Consider the following 24,318-nt stretch of genomic DNA (forward strand, 5'->3'; position numbering starts at 1 on the left):
TTCATTTAATCTATTTATAACAAGATTAGCACAGTTCACCGTAAATGAGTGGCAAAAAATAGCCATGATTTAGAGGCAGTATTCATCTGAATGGCTGAATGATTGTAGTTTACTGATCATTATTTACAGTATGATCAACCTATTTTCTTAAGAATGATGTGTCTCGGCTAGTAAAGATTGCTTTTAAATGCTTCTGAACGTAACTCTCTGCCATAATAATTCAAATCTAATGACTAAATCTTGAGCATTCATTTGTTTATCATCAGTCAATGCTTTATTCTGGTTAGAGTTGGGGTGGATCCAGAGCCTATCCCAGGAACACCGAGTGTGAGGCAAGAATACGCCCTAGATGGGATGCCAGACTATTGCAGGGAATCAAACACACCCTTTCACTCACTTATCTGCAGTAATTTGGAGTTGCCAATCCAACTACCAGCATGTTTTTGCGAGGTGGGAACAACCTGATCTTGGATGTTTTGCTGCATACTGAAAGAGGAAAGATGACATTGGATTATATATTGATGTGAATGCAGTACCAGTCAGTGAATACCATCAAGCCATCCCAAACCACATGATTCTATCACACTGAGGACAAACTGGCTGAGTGCAAGTTGAAAGCGTTCAGGTTCACGTAATTCTCCTTTGCTCTGAACCATTCACCCCACAGTGGAAAAGAGGCTGTAGCAATCAGCTTAATGTACTATTAATCAACGACAAAGTCGCATGCTGAAGCATGATCAAACATGACACACTTGTTAATGACCATTATCAAAATCAGGAACTTGGCCCCTGAATCAAAATGTAAAAATAATTGTACAGATGATTTATTCTTGGCATATTCTTGCACATCATCTGCTTAATACAGTAAAACCCAGAGATTAGAATGATTGACAAAATTGAAGAGAAGTATTTTGCTACATGTCACTTTCATTTGGCTGTATTATTAGACAAGGAAATCAGTTCTATTACAGGGATTTAGTTTTTTATTGTGGCTCATCATAATTAACAGTTAAGGCTATTTTTCATTTGCAAGGGACTGTGACAGCATAGTAAAGACAATAAATCACACATAATGTTGAAATGTGTTTCTAATGAGATCATAATTGTTGCGTGCGCCTTGTTACTTTGTAGTTTGTGCCTTAAAAAGAGTCTCATTGAACATGCAGGTTTTTCAGATGTTGGACTAATTGAAATAAATGAAGGCTCATGTGTAGGGGGATACTGTGGCTTAGTGGTTAGCATGTTTGCCTCACACCTCCGGGATTGGGGTTCAATTCCCACCTCCGCCCTATGTGCTTGGAGTTTGCATGTTCTCCCTGTGCATCGAGGGGTTCCTCTGGGTTCTCTGGTTTCCTTCCTAGTCCAAAGACATGCATTGTAGGTTGACTGGCATTTCCAAATTGTCTGTAGTGTGTGTGTGTGTGAATTTAACATCCGGGGTGTCCCCTGCCTCATGCCCCAAGTCCCCTGGCATAGGCTGTAGGCTCAGTGCTGTAGGATAAGCAGTACAGAAAATGGATGGATGGAAGGTTGATGTGGAGCTTAACTTTTGAATGCTGCTGAGGAGAGTAACACAGAACATTGAAAACTAGAAAAAAACATCTCTCTTCTACCTATTTATGCATTATGCAATGATGCATTTATGCATCATTAAGGATGGAAACAGCAACGCTGTCGTGTTGAATTTGCCACAAACAGACACTAGAGCACGAGAAATTGTCTTTGTCGGCCCAGCAAGTTGAAATGCCATTTGTTTAAACACAGAGTTGAAGTATTATACTACAACTATTAAAAAGCAAACACATCAGATGGGTTTAACATATTAATGTTCCAGAAACTTTGTTTTCATTCATTAGTGAGCCAATTTAAAAGCAGTGTCTAATTTCCTAACGTGTATTCACTTAATCTAAGCTGTTTATGGCTAAAGCTTTAGTTTTTAGTGGAAAAAGTAAATGTTTCCTCTGAAAAAGTGACTTCCTCTAATCAGGCTTACTCAGTGGAAAAAAACAGGGTGACTGCATGAGCTATGAGATTAAATGGCGACAGCTTTGTCATTTGCCTGATTAAAGAGCTTTGAGTTTCTCCTAGTTTTGGCACATACAGTACTGTGCAAAGCTTCTAAATATAAAAAATGCACTATAATAAGAGGTAAAGAGTAAAAAATGAAGTTAAATCAATATTTGGTCTCACCACTCTTTGGTTTTAAACATCAGGGACTCGCCAGACAGCCTCGATTATGTTTTTTATCTAAAAAGTGGTCTATTACATAAGGAATAAAATAAAGTAGGGTGTGCTGTATTGGAAAATAAGGGTGGTGTGATGGAGCACCTTATTTTTGATTATTCCAATAACGGCACATCCTGAAGTGTTTTCTTCCTCTTATTTACATTTATGGAATTTGGCAGACACCCTTATCCAGAGTGACTTACTTTTATCTCATTTATACAACTGAGCAGCAACTACTATCAGAGCTACTGTTACAGAAAATAAACAACATCTTTTGACCAGAATTGAGCATTCAACAGCACTGTATTATTATTGGTAAATGGTAAATCTTCACTTATATATCGCTTTTATCCAAAGCACTTTACATTGTGTCTCATTCACCCATTCACACACAAACACTCACACACCAATGGTAGCAGAGCTGCCATGCAAGGTGCTAACTTGCCATCGTGAGCAACTTGGGCTTCCGTGTCTTGCCCAAGGACACTTCGGTATGTGGAGTCATGTGGGCCGGGAATCGAACCACCAACCCTACGATTAGTGGACAACCCGCTCTACCACCTGAACCACAGCCACCCCATTATTAATACTAACATGGAAGTCTTCATTTTTTCAACCACCCTCCTGTTCACCCGTGTTCCAGGGCTCTCAGGTCAGCCTGCATGAACACAGATTTAGAACACCTACTGTAAGGAACATGGCTGTCTGTCCTCCTACTCACATTCTACTCCCTTCTGATGCTTTTTGTTTGGCTGTTTGGCTTTGAGTAAAGAACACCAGGTCCTGCAGGGAAGCTCTCATTGCACCTGTGACGTTATTCCTGAAGTAATGTTGCACTCTCCACTCTACAGGGTGATCCTCCTTGTGATAGCTCTAAATCATCAATCATTGCTTTTTATCAATGAACTCTGATATGCTTGAGCCAGTTTGACTCCCTTTCTTGGCCTGTTTCACTAAAAGAGCCATTCATTTATCTCCTAAAATCTTGCTTCCTGTGTGGTACTTCCATAATAGCACCACTTCACTATGCAGCTATACAAACCATACATGCGCATGTAAATGTGCTGTAAAAACAGCAGAAATGTATTTTGTGGTGAATAGTACTGCTGTAATTAAGAAGCTTTGCTATAAATAGACAAAACGTAATGTGTGTAAATAACAGCAGTGACAGAAAGTCACATACAAACATTCTACAAAAGCATGCGTCTAAGGATATTTATATCTGTCTCTGTTTAGTGCCCCAAATATCTGTATATATGTATTTGTATTCGGATTTTAACCTCCAAATATAAATACATCTGTATCTTTATTCAGATTTCACCCCATTTTCTCCTCAATTTGGTCCTGCCAGTTCCAACTCACTAGCTAGCTCTCCCCTATCACATGACAACTACCAACTAGGGAGGGTGGGGCAAACATGTGCTTCTGCCAAGACATGTGAAGCTAACCTCCACATCCACAGGGCAGCATAACACACTTGGAAGATAGCGCTATCTGCTCCATTATACGTACATGAGCTCACAGATGTCCATGATATTCGGAAGTTTTTTTCTTAAATAAATAGCAACCCTCTAACTACAGTATGCTCTGAATTCTGGCTCAGCTCCTCAACTCCAGCTGCATCACTCGAGTTCATAATTGGTCGAACTACAGATGAGCAATGGACTGTTTTTGATCATTTTTGCTTGTACCTGCCAGAGATATTTTTTATAATTGAAACCACCATGACCCTAACCAGACAGTTATAAAAGTCAAAATGATGTAAATGCATCACATGTTAATGAATGTGGTTGTTGTTTGTCCCTGGAGCCTCATATCTGACCACTTGCTCACATCCGTGTGAAAGTAAAAAGCTCTCACTCACGCAGTTTTTCTTGTGTCCTGCAGAATCTCTTTCCTGATGCTAACATTACTGGCAAACTTTCTTCAAAAGAAAAACTGAATAGTGCATGTATTAGTTTAGAACACATTATCTGTTCATTTTGAATAACGTGTTCATATTCGGTTACCTGTGTCACTCTGAATGCTCCTTACATAGCACATTAAATCTAGGATCCATCTGGGAACCGTCTTGAGCTGAACATTCATGTTTCATGTTGTAAAGAGCAAGGTTTAGTACACAACTGTGTGCAGACACACTCATTTTGTATGTAATTATAATCACTGTTTTAAAATGTGTGGAGCGAAGAGGTGTTTGTCAACAGGCTTGATCCATACATACACACATAGTGATCATTTGTTTCCTCTCAAAAGACATAAAAGTGAAACACTTCTGAGTTCTCAGATAATCTTTTCAGATCCTCAACTCTCTCATCTCCTCATTAAATACAACCTTCTCATTCCTTAACTCCTTTTTCTGCCATTTATCTCCTAGTGCTTCCAGCTCACTTTCTCTGTTTGTGAAACCATTTTTGAACTGCTTTGGCCCAATCCAGCACTTATAGGGGATCAGAGACTCCTCTGACACTAAAACTCCCCAATACCAGGGAGCAGGATCAGATTACTGGTGAAACAGGGGTTTAGCAGCTATTATTCACATAATCGGCTATGATTCCCGACCGCTATGCTACCTGATACACTCTGCCCTATATCTGAACTGGAATATGAGCAGCAAAGTAAAGAGAACTTACAAGTTCAGCTAAGGGTCCCATTAAACTAAACGACAACTTGATCGACTTTTAGTTTTCTGATTAAATACATTAATCGATGATAAACCACTTTGCAAAACTTTAGCATCAGTATGAGACCCATTTTAAACCTGTGGTCTATTTGAACTCAGTTCAATCTACTGTGATTAACTTCAGTTGAATCTTATTGTAAGACATTCCTAACAATTTTTCATTCTAGCTGTTGTTTTAGACTTACCTTGACCATAACTGCTTCCTCTGCAACGTCCTTCAGTTTATGCACAAAAGGTCAGCATACTCCCAGAAGGACAGATCGTTGGCAGTATAGCTTGAGTTGGAGTGAACAGTTGTCACTTGGGAGGAAAATGAAACAAATAGAGAAGCTTCCTCTATTATCACTAGCTGGAAGAGGGATTGGGTTCCTCCTCTTACCCACTGCTGATGACATACAAACATGGGGTGGTGGACTTTATCAAATGACTGGTTTTATACTCTAGTGTTTGTACTGTAGTCTCTAGTGTCCAGTCCTGTAATGGGTCATGTGAATGTGTGGTTTGTTTTTACACGCAAAGCACCACTTGAACCTAGATTATTCTTCATTCACTCACTTATATTGGAACTAATATGCATTTTATGATTATAACTACAGTACAATATTACTGACATTTATCAGTGTAACCGTTGGGCCAACAGTCTCAATCCCTGGGAAAAGGTCTTACCAGACCTTGCTTCTAGCCCTGATTTTTTCCAACCAGTAAAATTCTAAACAAAGGTCAAAATACGCCAGGTGTTGAAACACTCAGATGCAAAATTCTTTAATTTTTGAATCATTCTCGGTGTGTGGAATTGACTCCTAACGATCGGGGTTTACTCTTAATTTTGTCTGGAATCAGGGAGTCAATTCTTTTTCAATTGACTGCCAGCATCTTTAATGTGAACTGGAAGCAAGATGGTGACCTGATGCATGTTAAGAAAAATAAACAATATAGTGTTTGTCATTGCTACTGGGTTACAGTATAGTTATAGTACTGTATATAAGTACAAACAGTTAATAGTATTAATAAATAGTAATAAATACATTAATTAATACATAGTAGTTAATAGTAATAATAAAAACTATACAAGTTAATTGATTCAAATTGCTTTGGTACTGATTAAGTCAATTTCTTATCCACATAAATGCATTATTAACAGAAAATACAGAGCGTAAACAAGCTTGGCTTTATGGCATGAGTTGTTTTCTGAAATGAGAAAATGTTTGTCTTGTAGACTAACCAATAATTTTTTTTTATTTTTTATTTTTTTATTTTTTTATTTGGTCATTAATTGCTGCAGCATTAGTGTTTTTTTTTATTGACTGTATTGTGTATATGTAGTCTTCATTAAGTGAAGGAATATGTGGACATCTTATTCTGTCCTTTTAACCTGCGGCATTAATTAAGGAACTCTCATCTGGACTTGGACAGTCAAGGTCAAGAATTGGTCACGGTGCTGATCTTATTTCTCCATTGAGTATAAAAATCAGTCAAGGTGCTGATCTTTTTCTCCACAAAGTAGTGTGGGAATACAGATTCGTGTAACTTTATAATTAGCTTGAAAAGTTTTTTAATCCCCTGAAGAGCAATTTAATATTGAGTGGAAACCTACTTGCTGTCTTTTCAATTATTATGATATTTAATGAGCTGTTTCCTTCTTGAATCTAGCACATTTGAAATGTTTGAAAATGTAGGATTAATGGTCCAGTTCCTATCAAGTCCACTCTTTTGATTACAATTGCTTCTGTTTGTTTACTTGATGGTTGTTACATCCAACTATTTGAGCCTCATTGCTTTTACCAGGGAAGTAATCTAGCATGCTTCCTTTTTCTCTGTGGAATTGTGGTTTTGTTGGTTTTTGGAACTTATTATGTTACATACTGAATATGCATTTTAAACAGATGACTTCAATCTAACTAGAATGTATTTTGTGCTGTAAGTTTTCCCAGTGTGGATTTTAGCCCCTTTTTTTAACCCGGGGCTTGACACATGGTATGATGTACTGTATCTGGTTGTACTTTTCTGGATGGCGGCGTAAAACTATAAATGGAAATGATGGAGATCAGTAACATATCTCTTACAACTCACTTGGCCAACCGATAGACCTCCTAGTTTTTCGTCCAAGATGTGAACATCTGCAATTTTCAGTTCAGTTTCTTATATTCTTTCCTCTTCCTTTCTTTACAGCTTATGCAGTGATTGCAAATGGCCTAGTGGAATGTCCTAGAGGCTATAAAAGAATGAATTCAACTCATTGTCAAGGTAAGTAATGCGATGTTCAGTAGCGTCTGACCTGCTCTTTTTTTTCTGACGTTTGCGTATGACTTTGCAATTTCATGCGTCCATGTGGACCTTTAAGAATTCTAATGAAGGCCTCATATTTTCAAGGACTGACTGGAACGAGGTTTTTATTCCAAGCTTTGGGGTTACATTGCGCCATAAACGTTCCTGTGCATCCTTGTGCGTTCATAAATATCCCATCAGGCCTTTATAAAAGAATTGTGAATTGTGAGAAAAAAATACCAGTGGGAACAAAATGACTGGTTCAGAGGGGTTGAGCTGAGGTTAGCACACACCATCATCCATCTACTGCAAGTGAAAATAAATGTGATCTCCAACAAAACTAGTACACACACATGGCCCGTAGACTCCTTGTGTAAGCTACTCGTCTTACCAAGAGTTTATACTGAAATGAATAGGAAAACAAATGTTCATAACTCTGACTCTGAACAGGAGAGATTTCATATGACATAATGAGGAATTCATATATTTTTTGAATTGATCATTGTAGTAATCAGTTCTTTTTTTTTATTGCGAGTACTATGCCATAATGAGTATGAGGTAATCTCCTAGTTTTAGTTCACATAAAACTTATTTGGAATGAGTGGTTGAGGCTAATGTGGTTTAATAGCTAGAGCATTTTTATATATATATATATATATATATATATATATATATATATATATATATATATATATATATATATATATATATATATAATGTTTATAAGTACAAGTTTAAAATCTGGTTTTAGTTATTCATAGACATGTTAATGTAACAAAACAAGAAATTATTTCATGAATGCAAAATTCCTTTCACATTTATTGGCACCTATATCATTTATTCATATAATATAACGTCATGGTATAATTGTAACAAAGCTCTTTACTTTAGAATTAACTACATTCTTATGCCTAATAATTCATGAATAACAGTCTCTAACTGTACAGTATAACAAGGATGGAGGCACTAGTAAATGGGTCTTGAACATTCTCTTTCAAAACATTTCAAATATCTTTACATTCTTAGGTTTGTGTGCATGGTGGACTGCCCTCTTCAATTCAGACCACAGGTTCAAATCCAGAAAATGAGTTGGCTTTTGCAAAACACTGAGTTTCTGCTCCTTGAACTATTTTTGTATTGATTTGGATGTGTGCTTAGTTCAAGCTAAAACATTATGGTACTTAACAGAATTCATGACACCATCAATCTTCACAAGATGCCTCGCACAACTAGGTAATAGATTTTATTTAAATATTTCTTTGAGTATCAATAGTTTTGCCACAAATGTCTTTGAAAGAAAATGCTTGCTCACGCGCTCATTTTCAGCGACCGCATATTTTAGTCAGGGTCACGTTGTACCCAGCGTGAGGAAAAAATACACCTTGGATGGGATGCTAGTCCATTACAGGGCAAAGAAAATGCTATTACTTGAAATTAAGTTCTTATATGAACAATTGTTTTCTTAGCGTGAAAATAAACTTATTTTTATTGAGGGTGCCAATAATTCTTGGTGATTTTGGTCAATCATTCTAATACTGTTTCCATTTCCACCGAAGGACCCAGATTTAAACTTGCACAAAGTGTTGCGGAGTCAGACACATGCCATCTGAACTGGTGTCAAAAACGGCCCGAGTCATTTATCCTGCTTTGATTCAGTTCCCTTCACTCTGATCACTTCAAGATGTTCCTGGTTCCAGCTTTTGCATTTTCAGGATGCTCCAAAACTAAGCTGACAGTTATTCACAATGTTTTCTGGCTGGCTTCAAAGTCTCGTTCCTGCACATCTCCCTTTTCCAAAAAAAAAAAACGAGGGATAATTTCGCCCCGTCAGATGAACTGCCAACGCACAGAGAGCTGTTAGTTGTGGGTTTCTGTCATTGTCAGGTTGATGACATTTCAGCCAAGCTGTGTATGTGTATGCCAAACACACATAATCACCGACACACACACACACACACACAAAGATATTCTCTTACCACATTGCATTCGAATGTCACATCAATCTTGGACATGTGTCATATCCTGCAGTTCATATTATGGCAGTGATTCACTGTAGCTGCTGCCTGTTCCACTCATACAGGGTCGGTGATGCACAGATTAGAGTCACTTCAAAAGCTTGCCAGCTCTTCAGACCTCTCAAACCCCTTGCTTCATCTCCCCATCAATGGCAGCTGGATTTCCCATCAGTCCCTCTATCTCCTTCCTGCCTCATGGAAAATGGCAGAGAGTTATCACTGCTGAGAAGAACAGCTTCCAGCTCTGTTAAATAGTTGTCATGGCTCAGGAGAATATGGCATGTGAGCTATTTAGCACCATGCCTTTCTTCACAGAAGCAGACCACATCATTAAAGAGTTGCGAAATAATAACACACTAATACCCTGGATGTGAGCCTGATGTTGTTTCCTTCTTAGTAACACGCCAGTGTTCTGAACGTGAAAGTGATATTTTGTTCTTTCTAACGCTCATATCTGTTAAATTCACAGCACTGGTGTTAATGAAGGTGAGATTGGACTGCTTTCCCTCTATCCCTTTTGTACAAAGCAAAAACTTATCTGACTCAGTTTACTGAAAGTGAACAATACAAACACTGGTGATTTGAAAATAATAGATAATGTAATAAAATAGAATAAGATAATCAAATAAAACAGAATAAAATTAATTGCCCTCTTGAAAAAGATAGACAGTTATGTAGGGAATAAAATATTACAGGGTGTGCTGTTATAGGACAATAATCAATTATGGGATGAAGTGATGAGTCCTGGCACAAAGTGGAGTTACTCTTACCAACCAGAAGCTGATTATTTTCCTATAACAACATGTCCCACAGGGTTTTTATTCTTTTTGTCTCGCACCTCCAGGGTTGGGGGTTCGATTCCTGCCTCATCCCTGTGTGCACATGAGTTTGCATGTTCTCCCTGTGCTTCCTGGGTTTCCTCCGGGTATTCTGGTTTCCTCTCCCAGTCCAAAGACATGAATTGTAGGCTGATTGGCATTTCCAAATTGTCCATAGTATGTGAATGGGTGTATGAGTGTGTGTGCGATTGTACCTTGCGATGGATTGACACCCAGTCCAGGGTGTCCCCCGCCTTGTGCCCCAAGTTCCCTGGAATAGGCTCCAGCCCTCCAAAGCGATCCTGCATAGAATAAGCGGTACAGAAAATGGATGGATGGATGTTACAGAGAAACCACAAAGTGCTCCATCCTGAAGACTCTCCTGTGGCGGAAAATGTGTTGACCGTTCCAAATCGCAGACACTGGAGACTCCTTCCTTCAATATTAAATAAACAATATCTCCTTACAAAGACATACAACGGTCCTAACAATCACTTATAGAAATTATAATGTATTAGAATGAGTGCATTAATATAAACCTGTGATTTGAATTATAGCCAGAACTACTTATTCAGACTACTTAACTTCAGACCAATCAGATAATTAAAGCTTACATGATTAAACAGTATATATTATCAGGCTAAAGGACGTTTGTTCAGTTCAGTACAAATAAAAATCTGTGAACAGGCAGAGGTGTAAGACTACATTCATCCATGTGTACACAGAATAAAGAACAAATAAAGTTTTCATCCTTTACTTCAGTTTCATAGATTTTTTTGTGTTTTTATTGGAACTGAATAAACATCAGTTCAAGGCAGTGTGTTTATATATGAGCGCCAGGTTATGGTCACCTATTGCATGTTGTTCACAAATAAATGTGAGCGTGTGCGTGTGAGAGAGAGCTCATACCACCTCCTCATCTGTATCATATTCCTTACTCTACTCCAGTGCGCTCTCATGGCTTTGATCAAAACTGTCTTGCCAGTGTAGAGCTTGGACACCTATCAAGGCGTAATGATAACAAAGAAATCGTTCTCAAATACGCTTCTCAGAAACATTCTCATGTATCGTTCATCATTCAGATTTCCTAAACCAAATTGTCAATGTGATGGCGTGGGGGGAAAAAAAATTAAATGGTGAGGGATGTGTTTAATTTTATTCTTCTGGTTGTTATAATATCAGGTATCAGATATAATAGTGGAAAATATTCCAATCCTGAGCTGTTTCATTCTTATGTTCTGTTCATATACTGTCAGATATCAACGAGTGTCTGTTTCCTGGGGTGTGTAAACATGCTGAGTGTCTGAACACTAAGGGCAGCTACAGGTGCACATGTAAGCCTGGATACATGCTGGATGCTGCACGCAGTCAGTGTGTCTGTGAGTTACACCAAACACACATACACAACTATACACACTCAGTATACAACACAACACACTAAATAACAGCTTATGAGCAGGTCTGGAAAAGTATGAAATTTTAAAGGCATTCATTCCCAGAGCTGGAAAAATGAGGAATATCAATAAAACATTTTGGAAAAATTATGGATATCCTGTTGTCAAAGGAAGACCCAGAACACTAAATTCTCCATCTTTTTTTTTTTTTTTATAGACATTTCCTTGTTTTACATCTCCTTTTATTTATTTAGCAGATGATTTTATCCAAAGCAATTCACGATTAAGAGAGGATCCAAATCAAGCAGTTGAGATTTAAGGGCCTTTCTCAAAGGCTCAACAGTAGTTACTTGACATGGCTGGGATTTCAACTCACAACCTCCAGTCCAGATCTTCCAAAAAACAACCAGTGTGATTACCCATATCGCATCACATCATATACTTAGTGTTCTTTAAAAATTGGAGAGAAGGTTTAGAAAATAAGCTTTCAATCAGACCTTCTGCATGGTGACATTAGATTCTGAAAGATGTTGCATTTACTCATAGATCCCATTCACCCTTGGTCATAAAAATTGGAGTGTAAAAACACAAACAAAGCATTTGTAACAGATTTAAGTCTAATCACTCAAACCACTTCAGGAGGTCTGAGATGCAGTTTAGGTGAAGCACATGCTTCATGAATACTAATTTCACTGCTCTTTAAAAATAGCTAGTTTAACAACGACATAAAAAATAATGCAATTAAAAATGAAGAACAGCACTGGAAGTTGGTGTTGGTGAATTTATAAAGCTGATTTGCATATTCACAAGCATTGCAGTCAGTCTGGCCAATCAAAAGGTGTGTTTGGTTACAAATAAAAATGAATGTGGTTAAAATCTTATGAGAACACAATCCAGATACAAGATGCATGGCATGGCCATGTGTAAACAGGGTCTTATGCATTACTTGTCAGTTGTGTATTGTGTACTATGTTTCTCCCATGTTACATTTACATTTACATGTATTAACCTACATGCTTACAACTGAGGCAGAATACAATCCAAATCTATGTTAATGTGCTTGTGATGTTTACAGCTGATAAAGCAGTTTCTGTGGAGCAAGCTTCATGCTATCGCTCCATTTCACCGGGTTCATGTAGCCATCCACTGGCCCAGAAAATCACCAAGCAAATCTGCTGTTGCAGCCGTGTGGGAAAGGCCTGGGGCTCGGCCTGTGAGAGGTGCCCATTACCTGACACAGGTACGTCACTTTCATGACTTCCAGAAATGTTTACCATGACAATTTTTTTGTAGACTAAACAAAAAATATGCAAATGTCTTCAGCTCGTAGTAAATACAGTGCTGTAACATAAACACCATTAATACCATTCTCACTGAGTTTCGCACAGAAAGGGAATCTATTCTCTAGTGTGAAACATCTGATGTTAAACATCCTAAATAATCATCCCTGTTTCCTGCTTCTGATTCTATCTTCAAAGTCAAAGGAAGAACTATGTGCGTCGTGTGTGTGCTAATGAAGTGATTTATGGACTGCATAACAGATATGTTATCTTGGGAGTGCAGGAGAATGAACTATGGATAGTATTAATATAAAGGAAAGTCTGTGCTATCTCATAGATTTACACTCAGTCCGTTTTGTTAGACCTCCCTTCTTCACGTTCCATCTGTTCCATAGAGGCAGTGTGAATCAAAATAACACGGAGGAATGAATAATAATAAAAATGCATATTTTTAGCTAGTTTGACTGCTTTAAAAGCGCTATTGGAGGGGAGGAGAGAATTTTGACTTGATGAAAGGATTAAACCTGCATGAAATCTACAGTGTACCACTGTGTATGTGGTACCAGCGGCTGTCTTTTATCTGAAATCATATTTTTCTAATTCATACTGTGTGTGCCTGTGTCTTACCTTCATGAGCCAAATGCGATTTCTAAAATTTCTCTTCACAGTTCATATAACATGTACGATGTGACTGAACATAATGCATGATGTGTCTGGCTTAGGCTGCAGTCACGCAAATATTCTTTTCCGTTTACTTTAATTGATGATAGTTGTTCAGATGGACTTAGTGTTATAAGTCAAACCAGCATCAAGTTACAGAACAACGTCACATCAATGTTAGTCTAGAGTAGGGGTCATCAACTTGCACACCATAGTCCAAATTCGGGCCCAGTAATGTATGTCAGGGGATCCAAATACTGGAAACATACTGTAGCAGAATCGAATCAGGATATACAAAAAAACTCCCTGTAGTTTATTGACTTTAGTTTTCTAAATGTGAACCAGCTTGGTTTCTGTAGCAGATCATCTGTGGCAGCTTATCCAATCACATGCATTTTTGTAAGGGTGTACTCACACTAGGCGACCTGTTTGAATCCCAAAGTTCGTTTGACTAGTGTGATCGTTCCGTACTGTGCACGGGAGTCAGTTGGACTTAGGCATGATACACATCTAGTGTGATTGCTAACCGTGGTCGAGCATGGAAATTTTCAATCAATTCAAGAATATTTGGATTTATAACAGGTATGGTTCTCACATTATTGATGAACGATAATTGCAGTCGGCGAGTAAAGCTACAAATTCCTTCCTCAACGTCAGCTGACTCAATAAAAATCTTCTGATACGTGCGGCATGATTAAGTGAAAATTGGTTTGCTGCAAAAGTGATAAATCTATTAGGCATGGGAGAGGGCCGTGTGTCACCACGCCCCAAACGACTCCAAAGAAGCCACAAAATAAGTAACGTTACATATTGGACTCCATTGTGCTGTGCTAGAGTGCTTTTCTTCCTATGATGTAATCGTGCTTAGGCCTGGAATTATAAGTGCAGTGTGAATGCAGGCCAATGGGGGAGAGGCCAGAGGGGGACAGTCGTGCTTGGGACAGGGCAAGGCAACCGGGCCTAGTGTGAGTATGCCCTCTTGGGAAAAGGAAAGAGTTTTCGCAGCCTTTTTTAATTTTTCATTTACCATCTCTGGTCTGATTAGTGAAGTGATGACAAATTAGAATGTTTAAAGACAGAGAAGTGTGTTTAGTTTCTCTGCTCAAAACAGATCTTATCTGTTTAGCGTCTGTGGTGCTAGTCACAATTGGTAACATGAAGCACCATTATGTAAACACCAATCACTTTAAATTGTTTATTAATAGCCATAAACTAATCATGAATGGATAAGGTAACTAAAGGTTATCCAGTCATGTTAGTTGTTTAATCCAACCTTTGTAAGGAAATTATTTTATCTATTAGTTCTGTTATCCATAAAAACCTTTCTAATGATCTTTTTTGGTATTTAAATTTTATTTTATTTTTTAAATATTACATAAGCAGTCAGTTATGTAGCATCCAGGACAAAGAAAGGCAATGAATGTGCTATGCTACAAAATGCATTTAAATTAGGCTACTAGTTTGTTTATGTTTTGATATTTTGCAAAATAGGGCCCACTAAATTCATTAGAAAATGTCACAGGCAGTACATTTTTTTATATATATATATATATTTTTAATATTTATATGTTACATAATTGATGGCTATTATCTAGGTTGTGTATTGTATTTAAGAATATTGCATAATGGTGTGACAAGGCACAAATCTTACATGTATAATTCATTTTCACAGATCACTTTAAGGAGATCTGTCCAGCAGGCCATGGCTACACCTACTCTCGCTCAGACGTCCAGATCACACTCCGTGAGCTGGAGGAAGAGGAGCTCACAGAAGTCGACACTTTCTTTTCTCAGAACCCCACATACCCTGAGCCTCCTCGGACCCTGCCACAGACACCTTATCACGAACCACTACCACCCGTATACCCCGAGAGCCCGTATCACAAGCCCTCAGTGCCATCTTACCCTCAGACACCTGCTAGGTCTCAGCCACCCAGGACTGGTTACATACCTCTTCACCCTCCTCCAGTCTCCCTACCTGAAGGTGAGTATAAAGACTATATGTACAGTGGACTGTATCACCTTCCTATGAGGTACACATTTATTAATATTCTAGATGTTGGTGTATGGTTAACTTGAGAAGAGAGAGAGAAAGATTTTGTGGATGCAGTAAGCCTGCTTTCAAAATTAGCTCTTCAATATCGCCATATCAAAACTGAACATAAATCTGTGTTTGAGTATGTCTCATGCATCCAACATCATTTCCTTTTGGTTTTGGGAATAGTCTTACTCTAGGGAAGTTAAACATCTGAGCGATTTCTCTGAAACTTCCTTCTCATTTACAGTTAATGAGATAATTCACTGGCATTACTCAGGCCACTATAAACATTTACAAATTGTGTCTTTATTAGTGGCCATTTCCTCAGTCCACTCCTGTATTTGCACGTTTTCAACTCCTCCCTTCCGTGGAAAGCTGAAGGGAATTGATGCAATCTAAATGCTAGATAAACTCATTTTTATTGGAAATCAATATTGTAAAATGCGTTCCTGATGGAGCAATATACCTGCTGAGCTCACTGTGCTAATAATAAAAGAGGCATTGTTGTTGATTAATCTTCATACTTCCTCACCTCTTCTTCCTCTCCTCTAGATGGTGAAACAGTGAATGAGGTAAGAACTTATTTACAGAAATAACTGTACAATATACAAAAATGACTCATAGTTATTATTATTAACAGAATTACTCTGTTTTATCTCAACAGCCAATTAATACACCTCCTTCATACCCAGGTATTATTTTCCTTCTTACAGTTTCTTCATTGTGGAAAGGATTCTGGATAATTAAACTACACATGAACAGGAAACATTGCTTTAACCTAATGTCCACACTTTTCTTCTGCGTAACTCAGCAATCTTAGCGCCATGTAAAACAAAGTTTAGTCAGCTCTTGGGGAGCTGAAGTCCGACTTTATTTTTCTATAAATTGTTCTTATAAAACCAAGGCAACCAATAATTGGATCCTGCTGCCAGTGTAAATATGCAGAAATCTAATGTACATCATGCAAAGCTCTTTGGCCCTCTCAAAGATTTCATAATGTTTTCTTGTTGGTTTTAGTTGATGGAAAGACATTTTGTTTTTAATGTCAGTGTTGCTTCTGTAGACGAATTACATGAGCGTCCACTTGAGATTAATATAGTGATGGCCTGTACATTGTAAATCATGTGTAATGTACTGTATAATTGATTTCCGTAATTGTTTGTGTGTTGGTTTTGGCTGTTTCTTGCTGTAGATGTAGTGGAGGTCACCTCTAACTCTCCTACGTATCTGATGCCAGACTCAGAGAATCGTGACACAGCACCGATTAACGTCGCCACGCAGGTCACAGGTCAGTGGCTACAGACACACCGTGGAATTTCATCATCCTATCAAACCATCACAACTAACACTCACTTGCATTGGTCAATTCCATCTATTTCTTCGGAGCAGTGGACGCATTGGATCCACAGAATATAAATCAATAGGGTGAACAGATATTGTGTACTAAATGGACACAAATAGGAATGCTTGCCAGAAAGATTCACAGGGAATCAGGATGCATCGATCGGGACTTGGATCCTACAGGATGCAACAAAAAGTTCCAAAGTACCAGCGGGAGGTTTTTACGTTCATGTGGGTGAAAGCAGTTAGTTATGTAGCATCCAGGACAAAGAAAGGCAATGAATGTGCTATGCTACAAAATGCATTTAAATTAGGCTACTAGTTTGTTTATGTTTTGATATTTTGAGTAATAGAGCCCACTAAATTCATTAGAAAATGTCACAAGTAGTACAGACAAAATGATGTGAGCAGAATTTAAAAAGCAGTCCTGCTCTTATATCTAGTTGATACCAATTATTCATTAATTATACCAACTTGATTGATGTAGCTGAGGTTCAGGAACTTTCAGGGCCAGAATTCACAGACCATGACATGGCAGTACTGGCATTTCTACCTACTGTATAGGTTTTTTTCAGTGGTTTCCATTGTTTCTTCAACATAGTTGCAGTGTTAATGAATGAATAAATGAATGATTCAGGCTTAAGGAATGCTTACGTTGGGTTTAAATACGAATACAGTATTTAGGGCATTAAACAGATACAGATGCAAGCATTGTGTTAGAACTCTTTAAAGCAGAAAGAACTTTATTTTCCAAGTAAGAGTTCACTTAAACAGCATTTGATCAGCGCCATAAATACCAAAAATATGCAGTAGATTAAAGAAGCAGGAAAAAGGATCAATTAGATGAATATATAAAGACAACTATGTGAATCTAAATTTGTAAATATATAGATTATAGTAAACATTGTGTCGTGTCTAGAATTAGACCGATATTGTATCACACAGACTTAATAGAATGGTTGCACTTAGCTGTGATGATACAGTTCAGTATGTCAGCAGTATCCCTGCTGGTGTTTATGGAGTTTTATTAAGGAAATTCAAGTGAGGAAACTCTATGTCTCTATGTCTAACAGTTTTTGCTTTTATAGTCCAGTATATAGAGGTGAAGCAGTGACAATATTATATGCTTTTTTCTTCTTGTGTAAATGTTGGTGATGGAGGCCAGATCACAGCCTGTGATCTCTGCAGATCAAATGACACATTTTTTCATGTCATTGTTACTCATTTGTTAGCAAGAATTCAGACCAGCTCCTCTTAAACCTGGTTGATCTTCTAGAGCTTTTTAAATGTTAAAAAAATGTGTTTGGTGTTTTCACTCTCCCTTAAATTTTGTTAATATTAAAAGGTATTTCTTGACTTTCAAGAACTTAAGCTAGCCATAAATAATCTGCAGCCAACTCATCAGCTCAGTAAGTTTGCTTGCGGTAGTGGCTTGGTTTGAGTTTGTTCCACAGGTCCAGTTTCCTAAGAACAAAGTAAGCATTGTGTAGGTTGTTTTCCCCATTTAAGCTAGCCAAGCTCCATCTATTGAACCCTGCTCAGTGGGTGATGAGGCAAACAGTCAAAGCAAATGTGCTGTTTGGAATCAGTATAACACAATTAGAGTAAAGAATAAACTCCAGATTGGGCAATCAATATCAGATTGGATGCTGAATTGCTGAACTTTGAGAAAATGCTCTTCCAAGTCTGTGTTTAGAAAAAGAATGGTAGAAAAAGGGAAGTCAAAAGTCAAAAGCCTTGCATTAAAGTCTTATCACTGCAGATGGGTCCTGTCAGACCACTGGGAGAAGCCCTCTGGCCTGGCACGAATTATATGCTAAATGAGTAAAGGAACAGCCCTCACTTTTATAGAAGCAGATGGCCACCTTTTAGAGTGCTACACCACCGTAAAAACGTGATCCTGTACCTAAGCCTGCACTGTAAAACCTGCTTCTGTGTCCATACTGAGCAACATTTTCCAGAGCTGTGTATGTGTCTGCTGAGTTAGAGACTGCTAGTATAAGGTGTGACATTTCTAACTACAACAGAAATGCCAGTGTCTTTTCACTTTCAGTGGTAGATTTTTATTTCTCCAATTTTGAGCTCCTCAAATGGTATGACTCGTGACAGGATTTACTGAGATCCAAAATAACAAGTGTATTCATATTCGTTGAACACAAAGTGGTGTGAGCAATCTGTGTTTGTGAGTTGGATGTACAACCCCAATTCCAAAAAAGTTGGGACACGGTATAAAATGTAAATAAAAACAGAATGCAATGATTTGCAAATCTCATAAACCCATATGTTATTCACAATAGAACATAGAAAACATAGCAAATGTTTAAGCTGGGGAAATGTCAAATTTTAAGGAAAAAATAAGGTAATTTTGAATTTGATGGCCGCAACACAACTTAAAAAGTTGAGACGTGGGAGACAAAAGGCTGGAAAAGTAAGTGTTACTAAAAAGAAACAGCTGGAGGAACATTTTGCAACTAATTAGGTTAATTGGCAACAGGTCAGTAACATGATTGGGTGTAAAAAGAGTATCTCAGAGAGGCAGAGTCTCTCAGAAGTAAAGATGGGATCGAGTCTGGATGGAAGCATATGTTGCTCTAAAACCTGTATATACCTTTCAGCATTGATGGTGCCTTTTCTAGATGTGCAAGCTGTCCATTCCATAGACACTAATGCACCCCCATACCATCAGAGATGCAGGCTTTTGAACTGAGTGCTGATAAAAACCGGATGGTCCCCCTCCTCTTTAGTCCTCTTTAGTTTAGAGGATGCGCCGTCCATGGTTTCTAAAAAGAGTTGCAAATTTTGATTAGTCTGACCACAGAACAGTTTTCCACTTTGCCTCAGTTCATTTTAAATGAGCTTTGGCCCAGAGAAGATGGTGGCGTTTCTGGACCATGTTCACATATGGCTTCTTCATTGCATGATAGAGCTTCATCCAGTATTTGTGTATGGCACGGTGAACTGTGTTCACAGACAATGAGTTCTGCAGGTGTCTCTGTGGTGTTCTGATTTTCGCCCTTGTCCCTTGCGCACAGAGACTTCTCCAGATTCTCAGAATCATTTGATGATATTATGTACTGTAGATGATGAGACATTAATAGTTTTCCCAATTTTTACGTTGATGAATATTACCCTGAAATTGTTCCACAAATTGTAGGCGCAGTTTTTCGCAGATTGGCGAACCTCTGCCCATCTTTACTAAGATACTCTTTTTACATCTAATCATGTGACTGACCTTTTGTCAATTAACCTCCAGCTGTTTCTTTTTAGTAACACTTACTTTTCCAGCCTTTTGTTGCCCCGTCCCAACTTTTTTGAGATGTGTTGCAGCCATCAAATTCAAAATTACTTTATTTTTTTCTTAAAATTGTACATTTACTCAGTTTAAACATTTGATATGTTTTCTGTGTTCTATTGTGAATAACATATGGGTTTATGAGATTTGCAAATCATTGCATTCTGTTTTTATTTCCATTTCACACGGTGTCCCAACTTTTTTGGAATCGGGGTTTGGAACATTCAGTGAAATATCTGCATTTGACATTTCGCAGATATTTCATTTCTTGTATTTAAACATGTAGCCAAGCCAGTTATTCATTGTCCTGTTCAATCTCTTCTTACAGACATCGACAAGTGTTCGCTGACTCCGACAATCTGTGGTCCAGGCCAGTGTGTGTCAGTGCAGACTGGCTACACCTGTCATTGTGACCCAGGCTACACCCTCAATGCTCTGCAGACCACCTGCATTGGTAAGACCGTTAATGACCAACAGATGAGAGTTGGATTCCATTCCTATTAGATGAAAAATCATTTCATATGAGTCCTTACCATGGAGTGTTTCTCAATGTTACACTAGGTGTAGTTATATATTAGACATACTCTCAGCCTCAGATGCTCCACCAATAGGATACAAAGTGCCTGGTATCTTTGTATACTTTTCTGGCCACACACTTCACAATATTTAAGACTGTAATCTCATTGGCTCTCCACATGTCTTTCTATATGCAATTCAGTGTACTGGAACAAGTTATAGTGACTAGACTGAAAAGAGTTCATGAAATCTCATTTTTATAAGTTAATAAACAGTTGGAAGCAGGAAATGACACAAAACGGTCAATGATTAGTCACCTGCCAGGTCAGTCACATTGCTGTTTCTGTAAAAATAGGTGCTTCTTGGCTACATTTATTGACAAAATGTATCAGACACATTTGCAATTTTGTAGCTGTCTGTTTGGGAGACTAAATTAGATGTGACTCCTTAAAGCAACAATTCTAATATTTTGGATGAGTAAATTGTGCTAATTTGCTTGACGCGTATTATGAGAAGGCTTGACTGTCATGCCCATTTCGATATTGTGAAGCAAAACAAAAAGAAAAAACAAACAAACAAATAAACAATAAAAGGGTATACAGTATGAATTACGGTAAAACTTTCAGCTACTACAATTTCTTACGGAAGTTCAAAAGCTGGATTAAATAATCCGCAGCTTTATTACTATAATTCCCATAGCTGCTCCACAAGAAAAAAAATTGTCAATGTGTTGCCTCGTAATATGAAAAGCCTTTAGAATGGAAATTAAGGGTGCTTTCCTGATGTAGCCTTTCCTCTATGACCAGAATTTTCATGCCATAATGCACCACTAGCAAACGTCTCAGAACTCCTGAGCAAAAGGAAATAATATGATTTTGGTTGAGGTGTCATGTGATATCAAACAGTGGAGTAGGAGACAACTGGATCACAGCCAGACTGCTGTCAAATGTAACTCCATACACATCTTAGTGTCCAATTTAAGCCTCAATTTGGATGATCTTTCCAGATCAGCCTCAGAGAGAGCTTAACTTTCACGTTTACTTGAGCTGTGTCATACATATGCGGTTCAGTATGGTGGACAGTGAGGCCATTGTTTACATAGTGCTACTGTAGAAATACAATCTCTACCCATCTCAGCATGAGGTGCCGCATATATGATGATATATGACATGATATAATGATATATAACATATGATATGATCTTGTATCTAATGTAATGTTTGTCTTATTCAGATGTGAATGAATGTTTGAATGACCCATGCAGAGGAAAGGGCCACTGTGTGAACACTTTTGGTTCCTACACCTGCCAGTGTTTCCCGGGCTACAGCCTGCTCATGACACAAAACAGAAAACTGTGTCAAGGTGAGCCAGCTGTGTTTCTAGGTAGTGAAGTTCTTGGAAATATGAAATGCAAAAGCATTTCAGTTTATCATTAACTAGTATAGATTATTCTGTAACTATAGTGAAACTAATGTGACGTGGGAAAGTAAGTCTGAACCCGCCACTGGGTGTTGGGAGTTTAAGGGGTTAAGTTTTTCTCTCTGTTCCTCTCTTTTTCTCATTACACAGACATAAATGAGTGTGCCATGCCTAACAAATGTCCCAATGGCCAATGCATCAACACTGAGGGATCCTTTAGGTGTGAATGCAGAAGTGGCTTCACCAAGAACCAGAGAGGAGAGTGTGAAGGTATAATGATGATCATTATAATTCACTAATATTTGTGCTTTTTTAGTTAGTTAATTTGTTAATGTTGCTAATATCCGATTGAAACTGGGGCTGTCACGATTGGCCTCTTAAATATTTCACTTTGCTGTAAAATGAAAACGATACAGGGAGAACCTATGTAGGTTTTAGATTGTAAATGGGCATAGTCTTTTAAGCACTTGCAAAATTCTCATGAACCTTCACAGGGCACTATGCACACATATTCACACATCCTTTCAAACCTAGGGGCAGTTTAAAGCTGCTTTATACTTGCTGTTAACTATGTGTACGTGTATGCAAGATGGCCACTGCGTGTATCCTGCCATCATTTGATGCATCACTTGTGCACATCCTCAGAAATTAACATGTCTGTATGGTAATACAGTTAAGGGGGGAAAACCTTGTCTGTATGGTGCAAAATCATCATAAATAGTGGAGGCAGTATACCACCATGTGACACTGGGTCTCCAACTGAATAAACACAATGACGCCGTGTCTCAAATCACATGCTTATCTATTATCAAGATCATAATTGTGCTTGAATTGTGGATTTTCTAGATTAGAGAATATTTTTGATTGTACTGTGAGGGTTTTTTGATTTGGGATACAACTCATGACAACAGTCAGGACAACAGCAGAAAGTTTTAAAGAGAAATGGAGCTTACCAGTGTGTTTAACATTGCTGTGCATGACATTGCTAAACATTACACTTCGACTTGGAAACCAGATGGACAAAGGTGTTTTGGCTCTGACGTGCCATCTAGTGGACTCCACTTTTAATCCACCAGATGTACATAATATATGCAATTGAGTATGTGAACAATGCAGCTCACGTAGCTGCTGCGCATGCTCATGTACGTGTGGTGAAAGTGTACTTTAAGTATAGTTAAGCATACTGTATGTGTGCCTTTAGAGTCACCAGTCCACCTACTAGCATGTTTTTGGGAGGTGAGGGGAAACCAGAGAACCTGCAAAACTTCACACAGACAGTAACCCAAACTCTGGTTCGACCCGTCTATCTACAGACATGATTTTCCAATATTTATAAAGGCTTTATTGAAAAACCTACTACCATTGTAGCGTATTAGCTGCAAGCATAGCAAACTATTCAAAAGTATGTCATCAGTAAGAGGTGTAACATGTTTATATTTTTAATTGAGCAAGTTTGCTTTTCAGATTTCAGGGAACTATAATTTAATAAAGGTAACACAAAATGCTTCTTTGACACTTTGATAACATTATTGCTATTTTGGATTTGCAAAGTTCAAAGCAGTTCATGGATCTTATGAGGGCAAGTGAACATATTAATTTGTTCAGGGCTTAAATGTTCTTGGCGTTTGGATATGATGTTCTCCACTACAGAAATTGCACTCTTAAGGAATGGGGGTAGGCATGCTGCAAAGGAAAGATTTGGCAAAGCACAGCAAATATTGAGAACCAGCATGCAATGGATTTCTACCACACCAGGGGAATTCTCTTTCATGGCAATGGGCTTGTTCCCAAAAAATGCAAGTAGCTAATTTTGTATAACTTGGTTGTCCTGTTGATCCTGCTGCTTGTGCTGGATTTGTGTTGGAATGTGACCCAAGTAAACTGTTAGGAAGGAATGAAGCTCTCTTTGCTGGGGGTTAGTCCTATAGTAAAATCGCTAAATCTAGGATTTAGAACTCAAGCAGCACTGGCTTGGAATGACTGCAATGGAACTGAGTCAAAATTTTTACTCTGCATTGTCTTCTCACCAGTGGATGAAGTGCAGAGAAGGCACATGCTGTACTTGATACAGGCATTTCTCTGGTACACACAAAGGTTCAGACCCCGTGAGGTGACAAGGATGTCTGTGGCTGGTCGTAGGGCGGGTTGTCCACTAATCATAGGGTTAGTGGTTCAATTCATGGCCCACATGCCTCCACATGCCAAAGTGTCCTTGGGCAAGACTCTGAACCCCCATGCTCCCGATGACAGGCTAGCGCCTCACATGTATGTGTGAATGGGCAAATGAGAAACAGTGTAAAGCACTTTGTAGAACCGCTAAGGTTAAAAGACGCTATATAAGTGCAGACCATTTACCATTTTTTAATAAGGCTTG

At 38.2% G+C, this 24,318-nt stretch overlaps 1 protein-coding gene across 1 annotated transcript in view; it reads left to right on the forward strand.

The window, feature by feature from the left end:
* Positions 1-24,318, forward strand: part of LOC128613023 (latent-transforming growth factor beta-binding protein 2) — a 122,379-nt gene that overhangs the window by 67,936 nt on the left and 30,125 nt on the right. Inside the window, exons 9-18 of the mRNA XM_053633555.1 lie at positions 7,076-7,150; positions 11,261-11,383; positions 12,474-12,638; positions 15,011-15,322; positions 15,929-15,948; positions 16,041-16,068; positions 16,569-16,664; positions 20,338-20,463; positions 21,759-21,887; positions 22,095-22,214. Of these exons, the coding sequence (XP_053489530.1) occupies positions 7,076-7,150; positions 11,261-11,383; positions 12,474-12,638; positions 15,011-15,322; positions 15,929-15,948; positions 16,041-16,068; positions 16,569-16,664; positions 20,338-20,463; positions 21,759-21,887; positions 22,095-22,214 (1,194 nt within the window). The remainder of the gene's footprint in view (positions 1-7,075; positions 7,151-11,260; positions 11,384-12,473; positions 12,639-15,010; positions 15,323-15,928; positions 15,949-16,040; positions 16,069-16,568; positions 16,665-20,337; positions 20,464-21,758; positions 21,888-22,094; positions 22,215-24,318) is intronic.

The sequence above is a fragment of the Ictalurus furcatus genome, chromosome 9, assembly GCF_023375685.1.
Source record: "Ictalurus furcatus strain D&B chromosome 9, Billie_1.0, whole genome shotgun sequence".
Taxonomy (NCBI): domain Eukaryota; kingdom Metazoa; phylum Chordata; class Actinopteri; order Siluriformes; family Ictaluridae; genus Ictalurus; species Ictalurus furcatus.